Below are 13,775 nucleotides of genomic sequence, written 5' to 3'. Positions count from 1 at the left end.
GAGCTTTTCAATTAACTGAATTACCTTTTCAGTTAAACAAAGTCTTTCCTAACAATGTCTGAAGAAACCAAAGTTACCTATATTTAACGAATTAGGATAAGATATTTGGCTCTATGTTGCTATAATATTTAAAACTGGTTATTAGAGGTCACAAAAACACTACCATTACTTTTTCCCCTTATTTAAAGCTGCAGTATGTAAGTTTCATTGGGTGTCATTTGGTCAAAATTTCATAATCATCTTTGAGCATATTGTAATCCGTAGTGTTCTGAGTAGACAGTGAATCCCTTCTCCATCTCCTGGCTCTATAAATGAGCTTTAGAAATCCCGGAGTGTGACGATGGACTTCAGCCAATCAGAGATCTTTCTACCAACAGGGCGATCCCACGAGCTGCCCGTCAAAAGTCTATACGCGTTCACGATCTGAGAATAGTAGAAGTCCAATGGTAGACGTTCCAGCAGAAGTCTTTAATGCGGCTTTTGGCAGAGCGGTGACATGGCAAACAAGAGCTTAAAGGAAGACCGAGATGGAGAAGCAACAGAATAAAGGCACACACGTGTTCAGGAGGAACGGACTCCGCGGAGGGCCCTCTGACTCGATATGTGGGGCAGACTGCACTCGGACCGAAAGCTGATTGCGTGCAGTCTGCCCCACATACTGAGTCAGATGGAGAGAGTGATAAATAGTTTGTAAACCTAAGAGAAACATTTTCTAAGGTGGAGAGAACAGACACAATTCATCTGCAGTGTGGAGTCAGTCTAATCTGATCAGCTAGGCTCAACTGCTTCTCGCTGCTACTTGCTTTCATGTCTCTAAAACATCAGAAAACTCTCCAATAACACAAGATAAAGTCTACATTTGTCACTCGTCTTTATTAAGAAAAAAGTTGCTAAGAGTTTTACAGTGTGCACGTCCACGCAAGTGTTCACAAGAAGACCGGTAAGTTACATTCAGGAGGGTGGAGCATGGAGCGTGTCACAATTCTACCTACCGCAGCTTTAAATCAACCATTGTATCTCACTCCAATGGTTACATGGCATTAGAAACTCATAGCAGTAGCTTTTCTAATTGCAATCTTTTTTTGTCAAGGGAAACATAATATTTTAGGTTTCATTATTTCTTTTTGTTCTAAAAGCTCTCATTATTTTGTCACTTTTTGCTATCTTACCCCTCCAAAAAAATGGAAAAATGCACATTTGCGGCGAAATCCACTCAATTAGAAATCTTTCATTTGTTAATGTTAGTTCTGTACACGCTTTCTATGTACTAACTTTAACACTTCCTCCACAGGTATATGTTTGTGTAACACTTGATTCGAAAAGCTCTCTGAGAGAATGCATGTGCTGCAATGAAATACTGATTATTTGTTCTGGGTGTAGTGTGCCTTGCACCATAAACCCAAGCATGGGAAATGCAATCTGAAAAGGTTTGTTCTGAGTGAAGGAGATGAATAAAGCTCTGCCCATGTGAATAGCGAGATTCTTACTGTCAGAGAAATAAAACAGCATACAAAAGTAAAATGTGATAAAAAATGCACTGTCAAACAAAAGTTTTTTTTTTTTGTGAAATATCATAATGCTTTCAATTTAGAAAAGCTTCTTATACAAATATGTAAATTCTCTTTAGTTTATCTGTTGTTCTCCCAATGAAACCTCATTTTACAGTGAATAATCAGGAGAATTTCCCCCTCAGTGATTTTACTGGAGTAACTGTGTTCAGTCGGATTGTCCAATAACTACAGACACAACCTTGCTTCCCATGTGCTATTGTGAAAGCAGCAAAATACACACACACACACACACACACAACATGTCTGGAAAAAGAGACAGTAAAAGGAATTCTAGTTTATTGTGCTCTTTTTTAATTTTTTTGACAAGAAAATAAAGAAAGAAAGCCTCTGATAGATTCATATTTTAGCCATCACATCCTCTTGTTCTTGCTCATTAGTCATTCACGAGAAGAACCCAACATCAGCTTCCATTGAAAGTTTCCTTGCAGCTTGCGTTGGTGTGTTTTCTGTCTGCAGTACAGACTTCAGTTTATATTTCAACTTTCCAAGTTTTATTTCCAAAACCACCATTCATTTCATTAAAGTTCTAAAGAGAAGCAGTGCTGGGTTGTTGTAGGTCGGTCACCTCGCCTTGCTGTGAAAAATTCTCCTATTCCCTGACGCATGTTTGTTTGAGGCCATCACTTTTCACGAAGAGAAAGAAGAAATAAAAATCAAAACTAGCTTTTAATAGATAGCTACATTGGTGTGACATGTTACCCAACCAATACTCAAGTGAGTGAAAAAAAAGGTAACTGAGAGAAATTGTTCTTTTTTTTTTTTGTTCCTGAAGTTGTTCAAAGCAATGCTGTAGTTAAAATAAAAAAAAGTGTTTAAGGCTGTCATTGGTTAAAGCCACAATCTGGGACGTAATGCAAAAACAGCCGAACTGTTCCTGTGTTGGTTGGAGTTGGATCATCAGCTATGGCAGAAATATAGCATGTCAAAACCACTACTGTATCACAATGCAGAAGGAAAATGGGTTTTAATAAGGCCCTTACAAAGACAGAAACATGCCTTTGTTTCCAGCAGCTCTCCGACCCATGATTGTGGCTTTACCCGGCTGGAGTATTATGGACTCATCATAGCGGAGGAGTTGTATTTGTTCACCAGCTTTGCTTGTTTCTGTTTTCAGAGTCAATTAATCCCAGGGTGAAATGTGTAAACACACATTTCTGTCAACACAGTAAAGAATATAAGCATTTCAAATTCCACTGATTCGCTGTTTTCTTTTCTCCTCCCATTTACTATAAATATATCTGCTTGGCACAGTTCTGTTTAGTAGAATCTACAGCATTTGATCACATCCTCCCCCTCCAATTTGTCAATTCAGCAGTTCTTTCACCTATACACATAGAAAGTTTGTCACCACACAAGTGATACTAATCACATTTTACCAAAACACTTGTTATATATAGAAAATCATTCCCATTACCATGACTTCACTAGATGTCATCAGTGATCATTTTTCCATCAAATTTGATCTAATTTATAGTTGTAAAACGGTCAATAGTTAAAAATGTCTTTCTACTTCTGAAACACCAGGGGCCATTTCGAGTTTCTTTTCTTTCTTTTTTAAATACAGCACATTTGTCTTAACCTTGCTGCAAAATACATTCATCAGTGTGTAGTTGTTAGTGTATATCAGTACAAATGTGTGTGTGTGTGTGTGTGTTGCTAAGTAATTTCTGCTTAGACTATAGTAGGGTCTATAGTTGGGTCTTGGTCGTGGGCTGTAAGTGTCAATTTACTACCACAGTACTTTGGTCTTAGAAATGATTGAAGTATAGGAGGGGAGCATTGAGCCAATGGCGGTAGATCGTTATTGTGCAAAATGGTCAATCTGTTTGGCAAACTGATGTCTATTGATGTAAAGCAGAAAATGTCTGTAAAAAGCAACATGCTATTTGAAAAAATCTTTGAAAATACTTCTTTGAGATCAATCAAGTTGGCACATTGGCACCACAGTGGAACTACATGAAACCAAATATTATCATTTAAAAAAAATGGGGACCAAGGGAAAAAAGAGCAGCTGGTAAAACACAGTGGATCTGCAGTGCATTGGGAAGGAAACTGAGAGGTTTATGTCTTTTATGTATTTTATGTCTCTAAGTGTCGTTTTGTGATTTTGAACAGTGCAGATATGTTTCCCTGTGGGAATCGAAGACATTCATTTGAAAATTAGAATTGTTCTTTGTTCAATTTCAAAATCAAAAACGTACCCTTGTGAGTGTGCAGGTAGATATCTAACTTGGGATTGTGGTAACTGAAAGAAGTCTGAAAGATTTCAAAACCATGTACAAACAAAACAGTCACCTCCATTGCAAATATAGAACATCTCTCATCTGTACAGTGTTCCCTCTGATGGAGGTTATGAGTTGCAGAGGAGGAGGTGGAGATGTGCCCATTAAGAGAAAAGGTAATTCTGTTTCTTCATCTTTTTTGCTGTTTGGCTCAGCATGGAGCACATTCCTCTTGATAGAAAAGAAGAAATCAAAAGTCTCGTCCATTGGACAGTGTCTCTGTTGGTGTGCACTCATCATTTGGGAGGTTCGAAACAGTCAAAAACACACTCACACGACAGAGCCATGCCATATTCAAATAATAGAACAATAATGATGGGGATAGGAATAAGAAGAGCCGTTATGATAATCAGAATAATGAATAGTAAATAACAATATAGCATACTAGATTCTTAAATTCAGTATATAAAAACAGTGGTGAGGAAAAGTCAGTACACAGTAGGGCTCTACTATCCCCTTGGTTGATTTGGCACATTATACTCACTCTCTGGCGAGAGCTAGCTACTCATTCTCAGCACAGTTATATTCCACTGTTGCCTGGTGAACCATCCATTGTTTGCTAATGCTATATTTTCATTCTCCTGAATCCCAGATAATCTCACTGAGGGTATTTGCACCAGCAACTCTATCACAGAGCACTATGCCAAAAGTGAAAAACATGAACAGATAGATTTAAGTGTGACTGAGCTGTTCAGGATGGGTCACCAGGCAGTAGTTAAAGTTTGTGTTTTTGTATTTTTTCCTTCTTTCAAAACTTAGTAAAAATAGCTACATAAGTCTGAGCTATATACTGTATTCCATTACATTACAAAAAAGTAAGTCTCTATAAGTTATAATTTTTGTTGCTAAACATGATATATTAGTTTGGTCCTCCTCCAGGTTCTCAGAAGAAAAGGCTTAGTGTGTGTATTATGTATGTAGTCTTCAATTGTGTTGATTGAAGCCTAAATTATGTGTTTGAATATATTTACAGGCTCTTTCAAGTCAGTTATGTATCAATATGTAAAGAATGCAGTGTTGTGTTAGGAGGTCAGGTGTGAATTAGATCTTCTGCTGGGCTGAAACACCTTTCCAGTAGTCCAGTATGTCGTGAAGATCTTCATCCTTGGCAAACTGAACTTTTCGCCTTAAGGCATGACCAGCTGCCACATAGCCTTCATCCTCCATTGATGCCTGTCGGTGCCTCTTACGGTGCAGTTTGAACTTCTCCCAGAGCCCTAGGGTTGGGGTGCAGAGGAGCCCTTCCTCCTCCTCATCGTCCTCAGGACTGGAGCAGTAGCTGAGGTTGTGATACTGTGGTGAGAGTGGGTAGTGTGTTGCCAGCTGCGAGTAAGCCATCTCCCGTTGCTTGGCCTGCCTGCTGAGAGTAAGGGGGTCCAATACTGAAGGGTTACGGCCACCGGGGTGATGGTCCAGGTCCTGCAGGATCTGCGGGTGGTGCTGCAGTTCCTGGATGTGCTGCTGGGAGCCCGGATAAGAGTGGCGATGTTCGTTATAATGGCGGATTCTCTGGGCTTCAGCTCTTAAGATAACTGCTGCTGGGGTGATGGTGCGGATTGCCTCTCCTCCACCACCACCACCACCACCCCTTTCTCCCCTCTCCCCTGGTGAAGTCCTCTCAATGTAGCGCGTCTCAGAGTGATAGCCCCCCTCAGATCGGAAGGAACGAGGACTCCTGGCAGAGCCTGGAGAAGAAGAGGTGCTTGGTCTTTTCGAAGTTGGGGGAGCTTCCATGCTGTGGTGTCGCTGCAATGAATGATGGTAACTCCTTCCTCTCTCTTCTCTTCCTCCTCTTCCTCCTTTATACACCGGTGAGAGGAACTCCCCTGCTCTCTCTCCTCTCTCTCCTTGCTCAGACAAAAGCACCAGCTGTGGCTCGGCTGTTGAAACAGCTCCTCCACCAGCAGAAGAGGGTGATTTAATCCCTTGTTGAAAGGAGGTAGACTCAGATTTTAGAGCATCTATGCAGTTGTTGATGATCTGGTTAACTTTGTCAACTTCTTTAGCGATTGTAGAAATCTCTGCAACAGATCCTTGAGGATTGGCTTGTGGCGACATTTCCCTTTCTCTCTCTCGTTCCCTCTCCCTTTCAATACCAGAGCTTCTTACTTCCATGTAATTTACCTTCACTGGTTTGTGTGCTGGAGTCTCCATCACCTCTTGAAGCTTGTAAGGATCAATCTCACTGCTCGGAGGAAGGTAGGGCATTCGCGACAGGCTGTCTCCAGCAGCCAGCTTCTGGGACCCTTCCCTTCCACTTTCTATATCTCCTTCTCCACCATACTTGAGCTCTATCAAAGTCCTCTGGATTCTGTTCATCTTCCTCTCTTTCTCCTGCATAATTCTCTTCTTCCGCAGGCAGTGGACCACACATCCAAGGAAGAGTAGCATGCCAAACAAACAACCAATGATAGTCATGATGTAGTGGGTGGCTGAGGACTGATTGGCTGCACTTTTAGCTCCAGCTCGGCGCCCAGTGGAGATTGTAAGACAAGTATGGTTGAAGCGCAGGGAGTTTCTTACAGAAGCTACACAGTATGTGTAGTCAGTGTTGGGTTTTAAGTTCTTCAGCTCAATATCTTCTCTTTGATTTCTCAGATTCTGGATATCTGTAAAAAAGCTGTTGTTGTAAAGCATCAGAGTGTACATTTTCCTATATGGGTGGGGAATCTGAACCGTTATCACAGCACTCGAGTGTTGCACCTGTTTTAAAACCATTAGAGGCTTTGCATCAGGAAATATGGGGCTCAAGCTGATAACCTCATCCGGTGGTGTACCGGAAGCACAATCATCCAGTCCACAAGGAGAGACAAAATCTGGGAACTGGGTGGTGGAATCAATCATGTAGAATGATGTCACGCCATCATTTGGGCATACCAGACTAAGCACATGTAGAGCATTACGTTGTGTGGGTATGCGTGGGTTTTGACTCAGTAGGTTGTAGCCTGAGAATCCTGGGGGAGACTCGCACACCATTCTCTCACTGGTCCTGTTAGGAAAGGCTGAAAGCCAGCGCAGGAATTCCAGGAGCTCACAGGAGCAGTTAAAGGGGTTGGTATAGAGCTCGCAGGTAGTGAGCTTGGAGAGTCCAGAGAACAAACTGCCATCCAACACTTGGATCCTAATAAAGGAAGACAAAAGGCTACATTTCGGCATCAGAGCAGTTACACAATTATTTAAAGTTTAACTTGTTTCTTGCTATTTTTGAAGTTCACCTACAGGTCACAGACATTTACTACAGAGGTTTTTTTTCAATGACTCTCGGAACACAACAAATTTGGTCATTCATCTGTTGATTCACATTTACGACACGAGATCAATACCAATAACGCTACTAATAGTAAGGAGAAGGCAGTGAAGTCCTTGGAGAAAAGGGAAGCGGATCTTGCTTTACCAATACATTATATACCTTTGAAAGAAGAAAGGAAATTAGTGTCTTTGTATCTATCTGCTTTTAAGTCTGCGTAACATTACTGCCACCTAACTAGAAGAAAAGAAAAAATGTAATATATCCTTCTGCCATCAGTTTTTATCTATTAATCATGAAATACTTTCTCTGATTTTGGAATGACTCTTTCAGCTCTCGAGCATGCATTCATTTCACACATGGTGCTGATACACAGACACAATTGAATACCTGTTCATAGAGAGATCAATGTTTTCTATATTAGGGCATTCCCAGAAGGTGTTCGGTGTGACAGACTCAATGAGGTTGGCTTGCAAGTAGAGATACTGAAGCTTTCCAAGGCCTCTCAGCATTCCCTCTGTCAGGTTTCGCAATTTGTTAAAACCCATCTGGAGGACCTGGGGAGACAAAGACAAGTGGGATTATTCTAATCTCTGCAACAGACATCACTCACTACAAACTGGAAATACAGTATACTGAACAAGCGTTTGTGTTACACATACTTGTATGAGAAGAATTTTATTTATTTACTTCCTCGTTTATGTCTTAAGCACTGGCAAAACTCCAGCAGTTGGCATAGGTGTGCGACCATGTAAGCTCACTGGGAGTTAAAGCTGCAGTATGTGAAATAACCCCTCCGCTTTCTGTTTCGAAACCAAAACTTAAAGAGTAACTAAACCCCTGCTTTCTGCTGACCTGCAATGAGGGGGCAAATTTAAAAAATGCCTTGATTGTGGGCATTACTCTTAAAGCAGTAAGACACATCCAGTCAGGCAGCTCATGGCGCTGGCAGTGTCAGCTCATCCCCGCCAGAGAGATTACAGAGATGAGATCTCAGCTGCTAGCCGTTCAGAGCAGACTGACAACCACCAGTTTCCATCCAGATTGTAAAATGAATTGCATCTGTTTACCTTGTATATGCTTCGATTAGGTTTACACGCAATGTATCCCATCTGTTGTCACTCTCCCTCTGACACCAGTATGTAGGGCAGATCCTGCGCAGTCACGAGGATTCTCAAGGAAGCAAAGCAGTCCGTTCAGCCCAAACCCATTTGGGCCTTTAGACTGTTGCTTCTCCACCTCAGTCTTTTTTTTTCCTCTTGCTTTGCCGTGCAACCGTTGTGCCTAACACCGCGATGGAGACATTTGCTGGAATGTCCACCAATACATATTCTCTACTCAGATTGTGAACGCACGTAGACTTCTGACAAGCAACTCGAGCAGCCAATAGTAATACCCAAAACAGCTTATGGAGCACTGTTTGTAGAAAAATCTCTGATTGGCTGACATCCAGCGTCACGCTCCTGGATTTATAAATTTAATTTACGGAGCCAGGAGAAGGAGAAGAGATTTATTGTCCACTCAGAACACTTTGAATTACAATATGATCAAAGATGATTATGGATTTTTGACCAAATTACGCCAAAAGACACTTACAAACTGCAGCTTTAATTTAGTTAAATATTTTCCAGTAAATTTCCCTGTATTCTCTAGCTGTAATTGCAATGTTCGAAAAACACTTTCGAGAGACATTCTTTAAAAAATATGAGAATGTTTTTCATAACAAAATCATTGGGAAATCAGTGGACTGAAACACAAATAAAACCAAAAATAATTGTAATGAGCACAGACTAAATGTCAAAAAAGGCAATTAGCTGTAAAGACTATTTGTTTTTTGCAAAGAAAGACTGATCTGTCAGTACCTTTAAAAAAGTAACTATGATCTCAGAGTGGTTGTGGTGTTTGTAAATTGAAGCTCTATTAACTATGTAAACAAGCGACCATAGTTTGCCACCAGCCAAATGCCACACACAGAAAAGGTCACAATGTTTACAAGTATAGTGCTTGTCAATACCAATGTTTCATAGATGAAAATTAATTAAGACTTTTGGGGGGAAGGAAAGGTTCCTATAAAGGCATTTTGAATGTTTTTAAGTTATTAAAGTTACTAGATACTTAAGTATGTAGAATGTAATCCCGCACCTGCAGATTGAATTGTGCTGAGAAAGCTCCGTCCTCCACGTAACTGATGTCATTCTTGGTGAGGTTCAGGTAGGTTAGGTTTCCAAAGCGACTGAGAGATGAATAATGGACTGAACGTATCTTGTTCTCATTTAGCCTCAGATCCACAATGGTGCTGTGGAGAGATGTGTGAGATCTGTAAATGGTTATCACTGGAAAGAAGATATTTCACATGTAGATGACTTTCTGTCATACCTGTTTATGTGGGAAGGGATTGCCTCATAGGGAGGCTGGTTCATACTGCAGATAGCCAGCCACACAAAGCCTTTCTCCCCCTCAATGAGCCAGCAGTCAGCTGTTACCATTGGCAACTGCATTACTGACAGCAGGGCGAGCAACCAGGGGAAAGAGCTGGCAGTGGAGAAGACTAAAGATGAAGAACCTCCAGTTGTGTCATGTCTCTGCCGTCTGGTACTCTGGAGTGTTTGGGATGTCATTGCAGTATCCATTGGAGAAAGCCACACTTAGAAGTTTACCATCTAACATCCATTCATAAGGCAGAAATCCATTGGCGAGGGGGTTGAGGTACAATAGTAAAGGTAAATGCTATGGAATATGTTTTTCTTCTTCCCCCCCACACCGTAAGTCGTTAAGGGGCAATTTTTTCATGCCATCACAGTATGAAAAAACTTCTGCTTTCTTCCACTGCCGATAGAAGTAGCAATAGAAGCTGGGATATGATGTATTACCTAGTTGGCAATATGTGTGTCTCTTTAAACAATTTCACTTGTTTATCAGGAGGTTACATTTGAAGTGGAAGTTGTTCTGGAGCCGGATTGGCTGATACTCATGTCTTCAGTGGCCATCTGCACCTCTGATTGGACAGGCACCTCTTGTCTTTTCTCCTCATCACTAGGCTGTTCTGTAGTTGGTATGCAAACCTGTCCCTGGAGGAAAAGAGAGAAAGAAAGAGAGAGATCGGAGAACCGTGTTAGGGAGGGAGCGCTAATGAAACAGTGGTTTATTTGTGAGGCACAACAAACACAACCCTGTTACCAGACTGATAGGTTAGAGCTAGTTATATCCCCCTTATATAACACATGCATAAGCATACATGGGTTTACACACACACACACACACACACATGCACACACGCAATCTTTGCAAAATACTTTTCTTGAGAAGTCCAATTAGTGCACACTAGTGCCGATACACAATAAGCAACTCCATAGTTTGAATCACACACAGTGAGTCGTAAACATGCACGCACACGCACACGTACAGGGAGCAGGAGTTTGCAGCTCCATTTGCTCTATTAGCCTCTGGGCTTCAGAGGCGTAGGACAAAAATGGTGGTGGCAGTAAAACTGTATCAAATTGATTAATGTGCTCTAAATAAAATACTTCACAAAGAAATAGCTAATTTATGATCAAAATCTGGAGGGACTGAGGTTTGTAATTGAAACAAAAAAGGGCAAGAGATGTATGAGTAAAGAAGTGAAGTGGTTGGGGGACACAGACTTAGGTAGGCAGGAGATTGAAGGTTTGAAAGGTGGCTGGTAGAAAGACACAGGAAGAAATTCTGTGAGGAATAAGAACAAAATGAGAAAAAGATAGAATGTTTGATATGACCACAGAACATTTATGTTTCCTGCAAAAGAGGAAATGACAAAGAAAGTAACTTTAAAGCACTTTTTGATATTGAACATCTCTTTATCAATAGTGTCTCAAACAGTATTAAGTAAATACAGCTTTAATATGAATAACTGCATGCTTTGCAGTGAAAATTCTTGTCATATGTCATTGACCCACACAATAAAATCACCAGTTTTATTACTTGTTTTTCCAAAACTATAGCTTGATTAATTTCATGCTTCATTTATTTAATTAGCACTCCATTGTACTCATGGAAGCTTAGAGGACTTTTATAAACCATCAGTGGATTATCATGGGATGATTTTATAATAGATCAACAGAGTTGTAAACTATAATCAAATCAATCTTTATTTATAAAAAGTGCTTTTCATACAATAAAATGCAGTTCAAAGTGCTTTTACAAAAATAAAAATAAATGAAACATCCACCGTGTACAAACCTCGTCCATCGCACACAGACACACAGGTTAAAATAAGCACAAAGTACTATGTGTCGACAAAAACAAAAACAAATAGAATATAAGGGCGGCAGCAGCACGGGTGGTAGGCGGGATGACCTCTGATCAGAAAGTAAACAGTTAAATCCTGTCAAAGTGCCTCGGTGTCCTTGAGCAAGGTATTGAACTGAACCGGTTGCTTCTGGTAGTGGGCAGTCACAGTGCGTCGCACCATAGCATTTAAACAACGCAATTAGTGCTGTCAAGAGATTAAAAAGATGGTGCAATTAATTAATTATGCTCTGTAAATAATTATTCTAATTAACCTATTCTTTAATCGCACTTAAAAATTGCTGAGAAACGCCCTCAACTAGATGTATTTCCATTTAAATCACATTATTGTGACAGATCAAAAGATTGGTATATAACAAAGTGGCTTTTTAAAGTTATTTATTGTTTTTAACAGACATGTAGCCATTTACATTCCACTGTGTGTGAGTCTGCTGCCAGCTTTAGTTTTGACCATCAGCGGGGAACATTGCTGTATACTCATGTCATTCTCCAAATGATAGAAAATACAAATGAAATAAAACAACAGGACTTATTGGTTTTAGCTCTCAACCCTCGACAGTTCCACCTTTGTTTCATAGACACCATGAAGAAGAGACAAAGAGCTGCGTGCATGTAAATACAGGCAACCAGGATCGACTGCTCATTAATGCCGACCCAAGTTGAATCTTTCTGCTGCAAAGAACAGGTGTTCTTGTCAGAAATGGTTGAAGATATGGTTTAATGGTTTAAGTCCTGATTTTTTGCTCTTCTCCTCATTTTTATGGCATCTATCAAACAGCATAGATGGAACTGTCGCCCCCTGTGGTCGGAGATTTTTTCGGCTCACAAATTTTATTTATCAAATTTTGGTAAACTAAAGAGATTTACAGATTTTTTTTAACTTTTACTCATTTTTACTTGAGCAACCCAAAGCAGCACAAGTTGTCATTTTGACTGAAAAAGCTGCTAAATTATCCTGAATGCTTCACCTCCCATACAACTCAATGGACTAAATGAGGCGATGAAGTCACCAGTGAAGTCATTTCAACATGGCGGTGCACAGGGTAAAGTAGTCCCAGTTTTAAAAGTTAATAAAACAAATATGGTGAAAAATAATGCATTTTGTTAGGCATAGATCTTCTAATAAGGACATTTCAAAGGTTTTAGGCCACATTTGTAAAAAAACGGTGGAGGATCCCTTTAAAGATTCAAAGTGTGTTGCACAGAAAAACTGAAGTGTACTCTAACCTTGCCAAAAGGACAACTTCAACTGTGTTTTTGCTCTGTGTTAAGCTTTGCCATAGGGCCTATTCACCACCAGGTGGTGACCAGTTGGCAGCTCCTTCCTTCACCCGACTGTCCAAGAAATGTGACACTACCACAAAGTCATTCATCATACTCCTGGTGTCTTGGTGCCAAGTGCACGAATGGACAACCTTATGCTTGAACATGGTGTTTGTTATGGACAATCTGTGATTGGGGGGGGGGCACCAGGTCTCACTGTTGTTGTCAACATTAGCTTTGAAGTTAGGAGTACTCTCCACTACTCCCTTTAAGGAGTCCAAGAAGGGTGGAATGTATGAGCTGCTGTTCAGTCCATAGGCACAAACAGCAGTCAGGATTTGTCCCTCCCCCAAGGGTGGAGGGAGGTTAGCCTTTCATCCACCGCAGTAAACTCTGACATACAGGCACCGAGCAGGCACCCAGGGCCTCTCACCAGTGGCAAGATTGGTTCCAGAGCTGTTACAACATGTGTCGAGATGAGGCCAACGACAGTTAGTCGGAACCAGCTAAGGCTCCTTCCAACCAGATACTGAAGGTGGCATTCCATGTCCCTAGAGTTAGATTCTGATCAGATTGCCATGGTTCCTGTCTTGGTCTACTGCACCATCCAGATTGCATCAGACCCCATGCCTTCTTCTCGCTGGTGATGAGCCCACTAAAGGAAAGACCCATGTCTGACCGGGCTCTATGGGTAAAAGCTTAGCTACTAGGTGCTTGCCTACAAGCCCCATCCCCAGGCCTGACTCCAGGAACTGGAACTGATGGCCCTCTATGTAAAAGATCTGCAATCAGATTAATATGAAGCTAATGCTTAAAATAACATGTTGTCAAACCAAATCAAGAACTAGAAGAATATTATCCTAAACAAGTACTGTGAAAATCTTTAGACCAACCCAAATACTCAAATAAACGGGACTGTTTTTTTTCACCACTGAAACAAAAAAAATAGTTTTCCTATTATGATAAATGCTACCTGCACACAAATACATTACAAACCAACACCCCATCACTATCCCTGTTTTCTGTTTGAATGATAAGCAGCACTGAGGAGATTGTTATACTCCCGGGCACATTCTGAGCAAAGCAGAAATATGAGCACATAATCACACACACACACACACATGCACA

At 40.7% G+C, this 13,775-nt stretch overlaps 1 protein-coding gene across 2 annotated transcripts in view; it reads right to left on the bottom strand.

Annotated features, from left to right (window-relative positions):
• Positions 1 to 1,858: 1,858 nt before the first annotated feature.
• LOC114464516 (protein ELFN1-like) overlaps positions 1,859 to 13,775 on the bottom strand; it is a 314,605-nt gene continuing 302,688 nt past the window's right edge. For both annotated transcript variants that reach the window (XM_028448774.1, XM_028448782.1), the window contains 4 exons: positions 9,477 to 10,168; positions 9,243 to 9,396; positions 7,491 to 7,657; positions 1,859 to 6,974 (listed from right to left, as the gene is read on the bottom strand). In XM_028448774.1, the coding sequence (XP_028304575.1) occupies positions 4,895 to 6,974; positions 7,491 to 7,657; positions 9,243 to 9,396; positions 9,477 to 9,730 (2,655 nt within the window). In that variant the 5' untranslated portion in view covers positions 9,731 to 10,168 and the 3' untranslated portion in view covers positions 1,859 to 4,894. The remainder of the gene's footprint in view (positions 6,975 to 7,490; positions 7,658 to 9,242; positions 9,397 to 9,476; positions 10,169 to 13,775) is intronic.

This window comes from Gouania willdenowi, chromosome 1 (genome assembly GCF_900634775.1).
Source record: "Gouania willdenowi chromosome 1, fGouWil2.1, whole genome shotgun sequence".
Lineage (NCBI taxonomy): Eukaryota > Metazoa > Chordata > Actinopteri > Blenniiformes > Gobiesocidae > Gouania > Gouania willdenowi.
The sequence above is the reverse complement of the archived record's forward strand: the minus strand, read 5'-3'. Positions and strand labels throughout refer to the sequence as shown.